This window comes from Mastomys coucha, unplaced genomic scaffold (genome assembly GCF_008632895.1).
Source record: "Mastomys coucha isolate ucsf_1 unplaced genomic scaffold, UCSF_Mcou_1 pScaffold5, whole genome shotgun sequence".
Classification (NCBI taxonomy): Eukaryota; Metazoa; Chordata; class Mammalia; order Rodentia; family Muridae; genus Mastomys; species Mastomys coucha.
In genome coordinates, this window is record NW_022196911.1 from 106,387,459 (window position 1) to 106,405,029 (window position 17,571).

At 40.7% G+C, this 17,571-nt stretch overlaps 1 protein-coding gene across 4 annotated transcripts in view; it reads right to left on the reverse strand.

Annotated features, from left to right (window-relative positions):
* The window catches only part of Abca9 (ATP binding cassette subfamily A member 9), a 66,521-nt gene that overhangs the window by 24,494 nt on the left and 24,456 nt on the right, over positions 1-17,571 (reverse strand). For 3 of the 4 annotated variants that reach the window (XM_031351847.1, XM_031351846.1, XM_031351849.1), the window contains 9 exons: positions 13,535-13,674; positions 11,234-11,353; positions 9,702-9,897; positions 7,592-7,758; positions 6,882-7,015; positions 5,602-5,739; positions 4,369-4,476; positions 3,096-3,269; positions 1,565-1,678 (listed from right to left, as the gene is read on the reverse strand). In XM_031351847.1, the coding sequence (XP_031207707.1) occupies positions 1,565-1,678; positions 3,096-3,269; positions 4,369-4,476; positions 5,602-5,739; positions 6,882-7,015; positions 7,592-7,758; positions 9,702-9,897; positions 11,234-11,353; positions 13,535-13,674 (1,291 nt within the window). The remainder of the gene's footprint in view (positions 1-1,564; positions 1,679-3,095; positions 3,270-4,368; positions 4,477-5,601; positions 5,740-6,881; positions 7,016-7,591; positions 7,759-9,701; positions 9,898-11,233; positions 11,354-13,534; positions 13,675-17,571) is intronic. The other variant, XM_031351848.1, reaches the window with a different exon arrangement.

Below are 17,571 nucleotides of genomic sequence, written 5' to 3' on the forward strand. Positions count from 1 at the left end.
GCCAGCCTGATATAGCTGTCTCCTGAGAGGCTCTGACAGTACCTGAGTAATACAGAAGTAGAGGCTCATAGTCATCCATTGAACTGAGTACAGGGTTCCCTATGAAGGAGTTAGAGAAAGGACCAAAGGAGCTGAAGGGTTTGCAGCCCCTTAGAACGAACAACAATATGAACTAACTAGTACCCTCAGAGCTCCCAGGAACTCAACCACCAACCAAGGTCTATACATGGTGGGATTGATTGTTCTGGCAGTATGTATATAGTAGAGGATTGCAAAGTCAATCATCAATGGGAGGAGAGGCCCTTGGCCCTGTGAAGGTTCTGTGCCCCAGTGTAGGGGAATGCCAGGGCCAATAAGTGGAAGAGGGTGGGGTGGCAAGCAGGGGGAGGAAGGAGGCAACAGAGGTTTATTCTTGTTGGTTTTGTTTTGTGTTTTTTGTTTTTTTGGAGGGGAAACTGGGAAAGGAGAAATCATATGACATGTAAATAAAGAAAATATCTAATAAAAAATTTTAAAAAAAGAAAAAATGTTTGAAAAACAAAAAACAAAGACAACAACAAAAAAAGTAGCTGTGTCACTGTGGGTGTGGGCTTTAAGACCCTCATTCTAGCTGCCTGGAAGCCAATATTCTGTGAGCAGCCTTCAGATGAAGATATAGAACTCCTGGTTCCTCCTGCACTATGCCTGCCTAAATGCTGCTATGTTCCTGCCTTGATGATAAGAGTCTGAACCTCTGAACTTCTAAGCCAGCCCCAATTAAATGTTCTCTTTATAAGAGTTGCCTTGGTCATGGTGTCTGTTCACAGCAGTAAAACTCTAACTCAGAGACAACTCATTTGCAAGACATACCAAAAAATGAACATTCAAATTATAATTCCTGCAAATTCAATTGTTAGGCTTATATCCACAAATATGTATATACATGTATACACAAATGTGCCAAAGTTTACATAATACTGACTTCCTGTCAGTATTATTGATAACAGCCCCAAATGGGAAGCCACTTGATATGTATAATGAGTAGATAAATCATTTACAACTTATCCATCAATGATATAGTATCACAATAGAAAGAACCAGGCAGCTGTGGGATAGAAATCTATACCTTACGTATGCATTAAGCTTTTTGCATATACATCCACATAGACAGTGCAATTTAGATAGATCTATGATCATCTTAGAGCAACTAGAATTTCCTAGAAAGAATGATTAATTTGTCATTCTGCTTAATATAATGACTAAAATATATACTCCTGGGGAATGGAAAACCTCAGCATTTAAGAGCACGTGTCACTTTTCTAAAGGGCCAGGTTTGTTTCCTAGCACATACATGGTACCTCATTAGCATCCCTAACTTCAGTTCCACGATATCTGATATCCTTTTCTGAACTCCACAGACATCAGGCTCACTTGGGGTGCACACACATACAGGCAGGCTAAACCCTCACATACGTAATCTAATTTAAGCAAGTCTAAAACAAATTTTAAGTAAAATAAAATATATGCTCCTAGATTTGTTCAAGGAAGAGTTAAAAACAGACAAGAAGCATTTGTGTATACTTACAATTAGGAGGAGAAATGACCAGAGGCCACTGTTTTTTCTGCCATTACGAAAAATGAATGAAATCACATAAATCAAGAATACGAGAGATGATGCATATCCAATGCTACACGGGATCTGAAAACAGAAACATTCAGGTGAGATAGATAAATACTACTTAAGGGTAATCATACTTAACTCTCAACTCTATTTTATCTTCCTTCCTGGTTTCCCCTCTACAAACCCCCTATCCCATCCCCCCTTTCCCTGACTCTATGAGAGTGCTCCCCCACCCGCTCACCCACTCCTGCCTCACTGCCCTAACATTCCCCTACACTGGAGCATCAAGCCTCCACAGGACCAAGAGCTTCCCCTCCTATTAATGCCAAATAAGGCAATCCTGAGCTACATATACAGCTGGAGCCATAGGGCCCTCCATCTGTACTCTTTGGTTGGTGGTTCAGTCCCTGGGATCTCTGTGGGGTTCAGTTGGTTGATATTGTTGTTCTTCTTATGGGATTGCAATCCCCTTCAGCTCAAGTTCTTCCCCTAACTCTTCCACTGGGTTCCCCATGCTCAGTCCAATGGTTGGCTGTGAGCATCCGCCTCTGTATTGGTCAGGCTCTGGCAGAGCCTCTCAGGGGACAGCTACTGGCCTTTCAGTAGGTAGTAACAGTCTTCAGGATGCTTGGAAGTAAAGGCAAGGTTCATAACAGGGACTTCAAAATGGCCCAACAAGGGAACCGTTAAAGGGTATGCTGGCACTAGAAGAGTCGCTCTTGGTCCAAATCTAACACAACTTTAAAGTAAGCCGACAGTAAATGCAACTAGTTACTGTCTCTTGCTACTTCCACATCCTGAGGCCTCAGCCCCCAAGAGAAACTATGGGGTGACTGCAACGCTATGTCACATCATATTAATGTGCTGTAGTTTGCGCTCTGTTCATCTACGAGTGTAGGGAACAGCTTTCAAGCTGAGTTTGTGTTTGAAACCGCCCAGGAAAAAGGACAGTGTTTGCATTCTGTCAATGAGTACTAAAAGGAGCAAGGACTCCGCCTACCTCATTCGTTCTCTCACTTTGCACAGTGCTCACTTTGCCTTCAAGGTCTATCTTTTACAGGTACTTTGTTAAAGTCTCTCTCTCTCTCTCTCTCTCTCTCTCTCTCTCTCCCTCTCCCTCTCTCTCTCTCTCTCTCTCCTTTCCTCCTTCCCTCCCTCCCTCCCTCCTTCCCTCCCTCTCCCTCTCCCTCCCTCTCTCTCTCTCTTTCTCCCTCCCTCCCTCTCTCCCTCTTCCCCTCCCTCCCTTCCCCTCCCCTCTTGTTCCAGCTCCCTCTCTCAGCAGCTGCCAATTTTTCCAGCTTGTGTGGGGCTTTCCTCCGTTTCCGTACCCCAACAGGTCATTCTCAAGTTCCTTTCTGAGATTTTTTGTTAAATGGAACCTAGATAGAGCCTGCCAGTGGGACTCTGTGACCTAATATTATTCCATTTGTGGAAAAGATGGTCTAATAAAGCTTTCATCCCAAGATGTAAGAATCTGTAAGTCTTTGCCACCTACTTGGATCAGCAGGCTCTCAATCACAGACATAAGCTCCTCCGGACTGAAAACGCCATCCATTATTTGCATGAGAAGGAGAATTAGGAAGTATATGGGAATGTCCACCAGAGCCTGTCCACACCAGTAAGCAGATGGGTAAAGGCCTGAAGTCCACAGCTGGGAAAGAACTTTTTTCTGAAAATCATCATCATCATCATCATCATCATCATCATCATCATCATCAAAAACAAACAGAAACAAAAACAAAACAGAAAGATCATTGTAAAATCCTAAAAAGCTGAGACCTGGCAAAGCACATATATAGTTACAGCAACTATTTTTACTATATCCCTTTAATAATTATTATTTCTCTTGTTTGGCAAATGACATCACCACTTTCCACAACTCTACCCGAGAGGGGTGGGTAAGAATATTGCAAAATAAAACAGATAGGTTGACCCAGCTCTCCATGAGGGTTCTCATCTACGATTTAGGCACTGCTGAATACTATCAAGAGCATATATTTAATTTTTTATTTATAAAAGCTAAGCTGTTGGGCATGATGTCTTGATTGGCAGCTGTCGTTCTTGTGCTTGAATGCCTTGATCAGGGACGGTAAGTAATTCCAGGGAATAGGACATCCTCTCGTGACCTTCATGGGCACTATGTACACGTGATAGATAAATGGATGTAGACAGACACGATGTAGACAGACACTCTTATACTTAAAATGTGTCTTATAGAGCATGGCAACAGAGGCCGGCTCATTATTCACTGGGATGTGAAAGCAACAGAATGGGCAGAGTTTAAAGGAAAAAAACATTGCTACTTTAATGGTATTCACTCTTGGTAGAGAAGAAACAGTTAACAGATAAGGAAAGTCCTATGACCTTAAGCACCATTCATATATTTTGTAAATGAGTTCACATGGCAGCTTTTACAGCCATCTATTCAGCCTTATTAAACAGGGAAAAGGTTTGGGTTGAAACTGTATTGATGTGTGAGATATGAATGAGTACCAAGGTTCTCTTGTATGAAGAATAGGGTGGAGGGGAGGACAACTGGTCCCAGAGAATGATTAAAGGCTGTCACTTACTACTGGTGGGTGGCATTTTCCTGTTTAAGGAAAGTGTGTGTTTATTCTAATTTGGCAGCCTATTGTTGAAATGCTCCATTAGACACTGCAACAAACACATGCGTTATATCCACTACCTGCACACACATCTATGTTCACAAGATCCAAAGGAAGTTTTCCAGGGTGTGAAAGATATCTGAAGACTTTAACATGTCTTACTTTGTGGTCACTGATGCTGCCCATTGCAATGTAAGGGGTGAGGCAGGCAGCCACTGGTATCCAGATATATGCGTTGCTCATGAATCCGTACTCATAAAACATGTGCTCCTAAAATCATACAGACACAGTGAACAGATAGAAACCAGGCCTCTGACTCAATTATACTATCCTCAGTGTATCAACCCAATGAATGAGCTGTGCTAACCCCTCAGAGCCCTTCCCAAGGTCGCGAAGCTCCAGTCTCTTACTCTAAGATTAAAGCACTTCACACATCAATAGCATTGATCTCTATGACTATAGTTAGCTGTCTCTCTTTCTACACACACACACACACACTCAATTTATTATATAATACACATTCTTGGAACACCAATGGAGAAGTTATATTTTTTCCTATTGTCATAAACTTGTGTCAAAGCAGCTCAGTTCAACATTTATATTCTGCTCCTGGATAATGCAAAAGTATCAGATTTAAATGTTTTTGGGGACCTGGCATATATATAAGTTCATGGATGTTAGAAAGTAAGTCCTTTCTTGACCAGCTTCCATGGTAGCAGAAGGTGATATTTTGAGCTTCCAGAGGAGGGGGTGGGGAGGCCAAGGGTCCTTCCTACCCAGCTGTGATGCCCACGTACTAGAACAATGATCAGCGTGTCCCTACATTTCTAAGGGTGTAATAGTGCCAGTCATATCTTGTTAGTAATCAATGGCTGTCTAGGGCTAGGGACGTCATGGTTCTTAAAGGAAAGCCCGCAAACACCCCTTTACTACGCCTACTAACCTTGACTATGTTAGCCAAGTGCACATATTACTGCATTTGCCTCAGCAAAAATTTCTATGGTGAAATTTTATCATTTTGTGAAATAGTATACTAAAGACTACAAAAATCAAGGGTTTTTTTTGTTTGTTTTTGTTTTTGTTTTTGTTTTTGTTTTTTTAAAGAAAGACACACAGTCAGACATTGAAAAGTTCCACTATCTAACTGTGCCCCATTATTAAGGGCACAGATGGTTCTGCATCAAAATTTTTCCAATTGATTGTACTTCCTGTAGTCTCATTGCCCCCAAACCACACTGTTTATCCTGTTTTATAACTACAACCAGACAGTGCAGTAATATTTGTTGTTATTTATATGTAAAATATAAGATCATTAAGTTCATAAACATTGATAAGATGTTACTCCTTACATTTTGAGGACTTTCTTGAAAACATCCAAGGTCTTCATTTACTTACTTCATAGACTGTGCTTCTGTCGGTCTGAATTCGTTGTGAAGAGTTAAAGATTCCAAGCAGCCCATTACTAATAATATCCATGAGGACGGGAAAGCAGTTTAGTCTTTTGGCATTACACGCTATGGAAAATCTGAGATCCTAAAATGTAAGGAGTATTTCTTAATTCTCAGGGAGCCACTGTAAAAGTTAAGGGCAGACTATGTTGGAAAACCATTGAAGTCACTGATAATATGATAAAGCAGGAGTGGAAAAGCAGTGACACCATGGTTGTGTAATTTGATTTGCTATTAATTACTAAGGGGATTCAGCACTTTGATATGGATTTCTACTCCACTGCTTTCAAACTTCAACCACATGAACTGTTTGTGTCCGGAATCTCACAAACAAGACTAAATAAATCGGCTGACAATAGCAGTCTGATAATTATGGGACTACCAACCACTCTGCTTGGATTTAGGACCCACGCCATGAGATGATGCTCTGGCCTGGCACAGTTATGAGGAACAAGAACCTTTGGCTAGACAGGTGACCGACCCTGGAAGGGAAAGAACTGCCATTTCCTGCAAAAGGAACACGGTATTATATTGATTCCTAATAATTTATTGCTATACCCATAAATTAGTGCATCCTTCAACCACTTACTTGCTAGCGCATCTATTGGAACCTACTTCTTCAGGATTTTAGCTTATATAGAAGACCATCTGAAACAATTAGCCTCGTGGGACTGAGAAACTACTAGATTCTTGGACTTCCCATTCACAGCTGCCCATTGTTGGGTTAGTTGAGCTGCAGGACTGTAAGTCATTCCAATAATTTCCCTTAATATATAGAGACATTCCACAAGTTCTGTGACTCCTGACCAATACAAGGAATATGATCAAAACTCAATCTATGAAGTTCTAGAAGAATGCATTAAAATGTCCCATTTAAAAAAAAAAAAACTCTAGGCAAGTGATACAGATGAAGGAGCATGGTGGAGAAGCAGCAGACTGAAGACTCAAGGCCAAATCTAAACCAAACAGTTATTTTCAGCTCCCCTGAGAGTACGACTTAAGCTAATTAACGAAACAGGATTTAATTGATAAGATTTTCAAATTACAATTAAATCCCTGGATAGTTATGCTGGAGAGAGCAAATAATTACAGCCCAGCTTCTCCTATGAAAATGGGAAGTCTATCACTCGTGTCAAGTCAGTCTTTAGTGCCATTTCATTTGAGTTATTCAAACTGAACCTCCACAATCCACCTTTGGTGAAGCACAGCCATCAGAGTCTACCACACCTTTTCGTCACCCAGCACTGTGATAGCACCATTGTACAGCGCCTCTTCTGTGCCATTTCTGGTCCCCAGGGCATCCATGTCTAATGCTATGCCCTGCTGTCTTAGTGAACCTATAAAGTTATCGATGCTCGAACCTACCGAAAAGGCAAAATCAGAGGAAGCAATGATAAGTCAATTAGTATAAAAAGCAACAAAAAATTCAACAGCATAGCCCAGAACACGCCATTACTGCCTACAGATATCCTTAAAGGGCAGAATTAGAGCTGGGTATGAAATCCATTACATTGATCATGTATGTAATAAAGATTCTTTATATACAGCCAAAATTTTCATTAATATTTCTAGTGTTGTAAAATGTCTAAGAGTGTAAGTCGGTAGTCAAACACTTCCTGAAATTCATAAGGCCCTGAGCTCAATGCCCAGCACCACAAATAAACACCACACAATTAGCCAACTAACACTGTGATCTTTGATGTTATTAGTTTAGATCTTCTTATGAATTTGGAGCATCTTGTTCTCAGAGCCCAGCAATATAGGGAGTTACAAAACAATAATACGTTTCTAAAACAAACTCTACATTTGTGCTTTTTACTGTTTGGCCTCATAAATGTTTTATAAAATACACTGAAATAATTATTTTCTTTGTATTTTATGTTTTCCAGGCAATTTCCCCCCCTGAAAAAAAAATACGTTTGGATCTTACAGATTACCTGTTCTATTGATGACCAGTAAGTGGGTCAGAGGATCCTCTGGTGTCTGTCCTGGTGAAAGGAAATACATGCTTGGAGACAGCCCCCAGGAGTAACTTTTGTGGTATACCCTGAAGACTATATGTTCCAAAACTTGGGGGACAAAGCTAATGCCAAAAAGCAGTAACCTAAGGAGAGGAAAATAAATATTAAAATAGTAGTAATCAATAACCTACAGCAACTCTTGTGGGGCTCTAGGTTTCAAAAGATAATGAATAGTAATAAACTATGGGCATAGGGAATGTTCAAGTCATATTGCTTCTTTTTCGTCTTTCTGAAGTGAATGGTGCAGCTTTGGTCTTCCACTAACCACCTTCTCCTGCTTTCAACATTTCCTTCAGTCCTTCCAAGTTGCTGATTCTGATTCCCTTTGATCTCTGTTTTAAACAAGGTATCGTATAGCCCAGGAGGGCCTTGAATCGACTATGTAACCTAGGATGACCTAGAACTTCTGATCCTCCTGCCTCTATTTCCTGAGTGCTGGGATTACAGGCATACTAAAATCTCATATAAGACCTGATCCTCTGAAATTACAGAAAGACAAAGCAAGGGATGGGGATAAATGTCTGGCACGGTCAACTTGTCTAACAACTCAGGTCTGGGGAGATAGAAAGCCCATGTAGGGAGCTTATTCCTGATGGTTAGCTAAACTGGCATAGCACAAAACTGCCCTCTAAATACTGGTTTATTCCTGGTGACAAAAGCAGCTCTCAGCCTTAATCAGAGAAGCCCCTCCATACAATGAACTACAATGAATGCAGAGACTCATGTCTGCCTAGGATGCAGAAAATAAGCAGAGGATGTGGGCCCAGCCCCAAACAAGTCACACTGTTCAGGAGCTCTACCTCTAACACTCAGGAGACACCTGCAGAAGAGGGAGGTGGAAGTATGTAAGAGCCAGAAGATGCATACAGTATGAAACACGGGTTACTGGGGAACGTCCTTAAATGGGACTAAATTCAGACACCTGGGGCTGGTCTAGGGTAGGAACCTATTTGACTGTGAAGCAGAACAGATTTTTCTCTTCATAAGTGCATCATCTTGGCTATTTCATTACAGTAACAGGAAGATCAATGCAATATATGTCTGGTTTACTTTTTTAATATATGCGCAAACACTAAACAACAGAACTTTGTATGGGAGTGCTTGCAAATATTTGAGTAAATGCATCTTCTGAGTGTAGAGTTCCTCTTATGCTAGGAGGCAGCCCTTATTCATGAGGTGGAAGCTGGAGGTGCAGGGGTTCGCTACAACCGGCACTTGCTAAGAGAATCTTTCAAGAACTGTATGGAAGCATCACCTGTCAAGTAAGAAGTTGATTGGCCAAAGAGCTGAGGCAGGAAATAGGAAGTGGGAGTTCCAGTAGTGAGAGGAACTCTGGGATAGAATCAGGCGGGAAGAGATTAGCCCGGAATTATGAGGAGATGGACCCATGAAACTGAGAAGAGAAAACCAGCCATGTGGCCCTCATAGAATATTACAAATGGATTAAGTTATAACTAGTTGGGGAACAAGCCGAAGCTTATGGCCTAGGCATCTGTTCATATATAAGTCTCAATCATGATTTTGGGAAATGGGGTACAGGTGGAAAAGCCTGCTGCTACGGTCACTAGATACCACTGAGAAGTTAAATAAAAAAGGCACAGAGCCTCTGTGCCCAGCCTGTTGGCAGGAACACTACCACTGAGCTTAGTTTTCAGGCTGTTGATCTGTCCTATAAATTTCAGTGTCCAGACCATGTGGTAATGCAAGCTAGTTCGTTAAAATTAATATCTGTCTGTCTGTATATCTATATATCATCTCTCTCTCTCCCCCCTGCCCCTCCCCCTACCTTATACTATGAAAAGTGCTAAGAGATTTTGGTGTTTTGGCAAAACAGGAGAATGAGGTCTTTGGTAGGGACAAATTCTGCACGAAATTAAGATAATCCCTAACTTTATACATTTTGATCACACATGCACAGGGCAGGTTTCTTAAATAAAATGCTTAGAGGGCTATCTGCAAGTGCCGGGATGTACTCTGTCTACTTTTGTACATTGCGCTCTCCACCGTTCCGAGACTCCCGACTCACACGGTCATCAGACTTTTTCGTTGGTTCTTGAGCTTGAGGAAGCGAACCTTCGCAACTGCGCAGAGCTGCTGCCTCCACAGCGCCATGCCGCTCACGGAGCTTGCTGATGAATCTAGAGACAACACTCTCTCCAGCTCAGCAAGGCTTTCCATGTCTTTAGCCCCATCGCTTTGTAAGAGCCCGCAAATTCCAACATCTGAAACGTAAGGTCAGTCGAGTATAAGGTACCAGTTTACTGTGCTTCGTCTTTTCCCCACAACCATTTACGCGAGAGAAAGTTCTAGCGTTAGTGTTGTGAGCGGTCTAAGACATGGCGATCTTTTTTTCCTTTTCCTTTTTCTTTTTTTATTTTTTAGGAGATTTCTTTTTTTTTTTTAGATATTTTCCTTATTTACATTTCAAATGTTATCCCCTGTCCTGGTTTCCCCTCTAAAAGTCCCAGTCATGGCTATCTTAAAGCAACTACTGAGGAAATGGAAGAGAAGCAAAACAATCTTAGACAACAATAGAGAAATAATAGAGAAATATTATAATTTTTTTAAAAAGGACCTACATAGCTTTCTGTGACATATTCTCAGAAATCCATAAAAAGAAACCCATGCACAAATGTTCCCATTGCAAGAGATAAGCCACGTTGGTGTTTCTGACCAGAGAACCAAAGCTAACACATACAGAAGTCCCACCTGCCCCTCAAGAATTCATGTAAAGATGGGAGACATAACAGTTTTTATATAGGCACATTTGAAAACCTAGATAAAATGTTGCTTCTTTTTAATAGAAACCTAGGGAAAATTTATTTATAGAAAGTTGTATATGTATGCAAGCTAAGGACTGGATAAAAGGCTCTTGCCTGGCATAATACTAAAAACTAAGTGTATGGCTGAGTGTGGTAGTGCCTGCCTTTAATCCTAGGTCTTGGTAGGCAGGGCCAAGGAGATGTCTGTGAGTTTGGCCTGATCTACATAACAAGCTCCAAGCAGCCAGAGCTGCTTACGGGAGACTGTCTCAAAAATGAAGGAGTTAACTAATTGATTTTTTAAAAAGCATAACTGCTAACATATGGACCAAGGATGTAATTTCAGAAATGAGAAGCGGAGGAAAATAGATTGGATCATATACTCCACTGATGCTTTAAAAGTCAAAGGCAACAAAACCAAAGTTAAAAGGCAGATAGGGTCAACTCAATAAGATTAATAAAAGCAAGCAATCATTAAGTCGGAGCTTCCTGAGGACTGACAGACTGACAACAGACCTTAGGACGATGGCAACTGAATCCCAAAAGCACTGGAATAATACATCCAAGAAAACAATCCAAGAAAATGAATTTTCAACATTATTTCTGGTTTTCTCTCCACCACAGCCCTTTAGATTGAGACAATGTGACATCTCAGATTTACTGTCTACTCCATTGGGATCTACTGTGATACATTGCTATGCTTAGTGACATTGTGTTTGTTCTCTAAGTTATGTTCCCAAGGCTGGTGCCAACAATGGCATCCATATATCTTCTCCCTCAAAGCACCCGCCCTTACCTGATTCATCAGCCATCGACTTCCCTTCTAACTTCAAGAACACCTCATTCAGGGTTGTCATGGAAACACCATAATCCTCAATGCCTTGGTTAGAACATCTATCAAGATCCCGGTAAAGGTCTAAAAGTAGGAACAAAAAGGTAGATTATGGTAGCATGTACCATGACGTAGTTAATGGTACCTTTCAAAATGAGAAAATATGGATAATAAACTATGCGGACTTTTATCATAAATGGCTTGATATCAGTGTTCACTTATTCATAAAACCTGTCTGTAGGCGATATTAGTTTCCACGATTTCCTCAGCATCAATGTCTAACACTAATCTTTGTGCTTCTATACTTAGAAAACTCCTCAGTTTTTAAAACCTGGATGGATGTGTTTAACAGTTGTTAATTTTATAGCCTGGAGAGATAATTCAGTGCTTTAAAAGTACTTGCTGTTCTGGTAGAGGCCCAGGTTCTGTTCCTAGGACCCACACGACAGCTCACAAACACCTCTAACTCCAGGTCTGGGAGATTTGACACCCTCTTCTGGCTTTTAGGGGCATCATGCATGCACATTGTACACAGGTATACATGTAGGCGAAATATTCAAACATCTTAAAATATGTTAAATTATTTTTAATTTCAAAGTTTGATGTTGGGTGTGGTGCATGTGTGCGTGTGTGTGTGTGTGTGTGTGTGCATGTGTTTCGTGTTTTTGTGTGGTGTGTGGTATGTGTGTGTGTGTGATGTGTGTGTGATATGTGATGTGTGTGTGTATTATGTGTGGTGTGTGTGTGTGTGTGTGTGTGTGTGTGTGTGTGTGATATGTGATGTGTGTGTGTATTATGTGTGGTGTGTGTGTGTGTGTGTGTGTGTGTGTGTGTTTCACTATGGAAACCAGAAAACATCACCTGAAGCTGGAGCTACAAGTAGTTGTGAACTCCCTGATATAGATGCTATGACGTGAACATGGATTCTCTGTTGAGGTAACAAGCACTCTTAACAACTGAGCCTTCTCTCCAAAGCCTTTCACTCTATTTTAAATTCTCTTGTGGGGGTGTTTAATTCTAAACTCTGATTAAAGAATAATATCCAGAGAATAAATATGTATTATTTTAGGTTAAGATTAGTTTTTATAAAAAAAGCTATAATAACAAATGCAAAAACAACAATACAGAAATAAATACATACAGAAATAAGTAATTTCTGTGAACTCCATATGAAAAGTAGAAATGAAGAAAAGGACAGAGTGGGTGGAATATGTGGTGTGTCTTTGTGCTTTCCCTGGAAGACATCCCAACCGTTTATATGTTCTCTTCCCACCCTTCCCACCCACCCCCTCTTCTTTCTCATTCCTTCTAAATCTGCTATGAGAATTACACAGAAATACTGAAATGGGGTACATCCATGTGAACACTTAGCGGGCCATTTACAGAATTTTTTTTTTTTTTGGCTTTTCAAGGCAGGGTTTCTCTGTGTAGCCATGGCTGTCTTGGAACTTACTTTGTAGACCAGGCTGGCCTCGAACTCAGAAATCTGCCTGCCTCTGCCTCCCAAGTGCTAGAGAATTTTTAAAAGATGTTGGTAACCTAACTGAAGGTATCTTAATTATATGCTAAAGGAGAATACAAAAGCACTCCCAGTTTCTTGAATCTACTTTCTGGCCTTTATTTAAATGATTTGGCCCTTTGGAATGCATTTTAAGAAATGGTGGAGCAAACGGAGCTTTTCGGTCTTCATGAAGATTTCTATCTTCATAATGAGATGCATCTCAGATGTACTGTGCATATATCTAAAATGAAAACTATGTCCCTGCTTCCAGGATGAGTTCATTTCTACCCCCTTTTAAATATATAAAATCTCACTCATTATTTGAGGACTCCATACATGAACACATGTATTTCGATCATATTTACTCCCTGGCTCTCCCCGCCAACTCCTCCCCATGACGTGTAGTACTCCGACTGTGTCTGCTATTATGATTAAAATGATCCTTAAAAAGAAAGATGCTGCCATTTCTGGTATTCTGACTTGAGGATGAATTATGATTTGAAAAAACAGCATCTATTCTTTTTGTCTTCTGGTCACACATTCTACTTATTGATATCTTAGAGCCGGGGAAACACTGTGGTAACCACATGTCAGTCGTAGTCCCTCTGTGCATTATTGATGTCTAACATTTTTAACAATAGGTTTAAATGTTTTATGTGATAATTTAACCATCAGAACAAATTCACAAAGGTTCCAACTGCCATTTCCTTTGTACAAGTGAGAAAACTGAAGCCCAGAGAGCCCTGTAACTCATTCAGGATTACCTGGAAACTTGTTTGTCCTTTCCAGGGGCAAGATATAGACAAGCCGTTCTTCGGTATGTGTGGTCAGCCTGGCGTCTGGGATGTGCTCTTTGACCAGTGATGTTATACTCTCTGGATCACATGCTTCATTCAAATGTAAACTGACATTTAGAAAGAGTGAGATAAAGTTATTTTTGCCTAACAATTTCTCCCATAGTATACGTTTGCTACTTCGTGAATATTTATGAGACAAAAAATGTGTAATTTACAGAGAGAAACTAGATGCAATGACACTAACATAATCCAAACCTAATCTGTGCAACATTGCAGGGGGACCAGAAAGAAGGAAAGTTAGACTCTGTGAAGGCAGGCACAAGATAAGGTGAGAGCCTGATACTGGGCACTGGAAAAGAATGCGGGCTGAGAATTTTAGAGACAAGTACAGAGAGACGGAGGAGGAGAAGAAGGGAAGGAGAGGAAGAGGTAAGAGAGGAAGAGGATCCAGTCCTGGGAGCCATAAGTATTGGGGATTTCTTAGATAATTAAATATTAAGTGGGGTGCATTTGCCCCATCTAGCTGTGTAGCTTGTGTTTCTTTCAATTGAGTTTTGAGTTCATCGAGCGGGAGTTTTGTGGGTTGAGAATTTACTAATATAAATCTGACTAATAAATTACAAGCCTCTAGAGTTTTGATTTTACCACATTACTGGGATTTGTGACAGCTAACCACAGGGGGTAGATGGCTGGGAATGTGAGCAGAATCTGCAGCCAGAGATCCCCAAGATGGGTGATCGCTGCATGGGGTTAGCCATGGAGGCAGCAAGATCACTGGGGCAGAGAGTAGCCAGGTATAGTGTGGGATATAAGATAATTCCAGAACTGTCATTTGAAGGAAAGAAATAATGAACCAGGAGAAGTGAGTGGGAATACCCGACTGTGTCTCCATCTACTAAGAAAACCCAGTCATGAATTCTCTTTTTCCCCCAGTAATTCATGAGCCCTGCAAATGCTTGAATGTGGCAAAAGCAAGAGGGAGATCATGTATATGGTCATGAAGACCACGATATTTACATCATATTGTCAAGGCCTCTGAGCCCAGGTGAGCTGGTTGCCATCTCTGAGACTCAGAATCCTTATCTATGAGATAAAGTAATAGGCAACTCTCAAATCAACCTTAAGAGATGGAATAGATCCTATTTATGAGACAGTGCTGGGTCTCTCATGAAGTAAACTCTCAATACACGCTAGGTAACTGTATAATTTTGTGAAAAATGTATTCAACTAATGGTTGAACTCTTTGATAATAGTATATGTACTTCTTTATGAAATTTGGAATGTTCTAGAAACACCATTGTTAGTCATATCCACTGAAATGTATGAAGGTGACAGAGTGGTACAAATGATCACATTTCACTGGTTATATAAACAGTTTGAAAGCTGTTCTGTGCTTTAAATGTGCTGTGTCTAGCATTATCAAAGACACAAAGCAGATGAAATGTTAACCCCTTCCTTAAAATAGGTTGTAGCATAGTGATAATACAAAGCTAGAGGATTTCAGGAAAAGTGGGGGAGAGGGAACTTGTGCCGATTCAATTAAGTAGTCTGTACCCTGTCGAGCACTCATTTCATTACATTAACTTAAAAAAAAAATAGGTACTATTACTGCTGTTTTACAAATGAAGTTACTGAAGACCAAAGTAAGTAATTAAGCCCAACTCGAATTAGTGTAGTTTAGATTCCAGCACACAGAATACTCATTAAGGATAAAATATTCAGAAACTGCCTCCAAGAACAGATAAGGGAGCTGAAGAGATGGCTCAGCCATTAAGAGCAAATTGCTGCTCTTATAAAAAAATGTGGGTTGGGTTCTGAGCATCCTCATCTGGTCATTCATATCCACCTATAACTCTAGCTCTGGGAATCTGATATCCCGTTCTGGCCTGTAAACACTATGCACATATGTACAGAGGCATATGCATATACATGGGTAAGATTTGTACATGGCTGAGTGCGATGAAGGTGAATAAAACAGATAGCCTCCATAAGACAGAAACAAGATAACTACAAAGATCCACACAGAGACTCCCTAGAGGCCAATAACTACTACCCTTTAATTGGAGGGAAATTATTTAATCCACTTGTAACAGTGGATGATGTGGCACTGCAGATTTGGTGAATTTGTGAAATCAAAGAAAGCAATAGCAGTGTCTATTAAATCTCCAGGATGATGTGATTTAAAAAAAATAATAATAAGATTTACAGCCATCATATGGTTGTCCTTAAATGAAAGAGGCATAAGAGGAAGGTGGCAAAAATTAAGTCAAGGAGAACAGCTAGTATTGAAATCATCTAGATGAACAGAAATCCACTCTGAAATAAGATGAGAGAAAGGGTCAAAATACCAATCACTCTCGGAAGCAAAGTATTATGAAAGCATTTTCTTGACAGCCAGTCCCACAACACCCAGAGGAAGCTCCACTCCCAGGTTCTCTGACACACCCAGGATCAGAGACTTTGGGTGCAAGCTCTGCAGCCAGTCCCACAACACCCAGAGGAAACTCCACTCCCAGGTGCTCTGACACTCCCAGGAGCAGAGGTGAGGAGGAACCAACATCTGTCCCAACACTGGGAGTAACTGGGACCAGTGGGACCAGGCACACAGGAATTCTGCCAGCCAAGTGACTCGGGTTCCTTCTGGTCTATCTGGGTTGGTGTCCTGAGCAGACCTTGGGTGCAAGCTCCAGAGCCAGTCCCACAACACACAGAGAAAGCTCCACTCCCAGGTGATCTAACAAGCCCAGGATCACAGGATCCCAAAATCACAGGATCACAGAGATAGCTTGACTCTGTGGAGTTCTGACAGAATCAAGATCACAGGAAGGACAGGCTCCAGTCAGATTTAGCAAGGGCAGGTAGCACTAGAGATAACTTGGTGTGGGGGGGGGCAAGCCTAAGAAAATAAACAACACAAACCAAGGTCACTTGGCATCATCAGAACCCAATTCTTCCACCATAGCAAGTCCTGAACATACCATTACACCGGAAAAGCAAGATTCAGATATAAAATCACTTCTCATGGTGATGATACAGGACCTTAAGGAAGACATAAATAGCACCCTCAAAGAAATACAATAGAACACAGGTAAACAGCTAGAAGCCCTTCAAGAAGAAACACAAAAATCCCTTAAAGAACTACAGGAAAACACAATCAAACAGGTAAAGGAAATGAGCAAAACCATCCAGAATCTAAAAATGGAAGTAGAAACAATAAAGAAAACAGAAAGAGAGACAACCCTGGCCATACAAAACCTAGGAAACAAATCAGGAGTCATAGATGCAAACATCACCAACAGAATAAAAGAGATAGAAGAGAGAATCTCAGGGGCAGAAGACACCATAGAAAACATTGACACAACAGTCAAAGAAAATGCAAAAAGCAAAAAGCTCCTAACCCAAAACATCCAGGAAATCCAGGATGCAATGAGAAGACCAAACCTAAGGATAATAGGTATAGAAGAGGATGAAGACTCCCAATGTAATGGGCCAGTAAATATCTTCAACAAAATTATAGAAGAAAACTTCTCTAACCTAAAGAAAGAGATGCCCATGAACATACAAGAAGCCTACAGAACTCCAAATAGACTGGACCAGAAAAGAAATTCCTCCCGTCACATAATAATAAAAACACCAAATGTACTAAACAAAGAAAGAATTTTATTTTTTTTTATTTTTTTAAGATTTATTTATTATTATACATAAGCACACTGTAGCTGTCTTCAGATGCACCAGAAGAGGGTGTCAGATCTCATTACAGATGGCTGTGAACCATCATATGGTTGCTGGGATTTAAACTCAGGACCTTTGGAAGAGCAGTTGGTGCTCTTACCTGCTGAGCCATCTTACCAGCCCCAAGAATTTTAAAAGCAGTAAGGGAAAAAGGTCAATTAACCTATGAAGGCAGGCCTATCAGAATTACACCAGACTTCTCATCAGAGACTATGAAACCTAGAAGATCCTGGGCAGATGTCATACAGACCCTACAAGAACACAAATGCCAG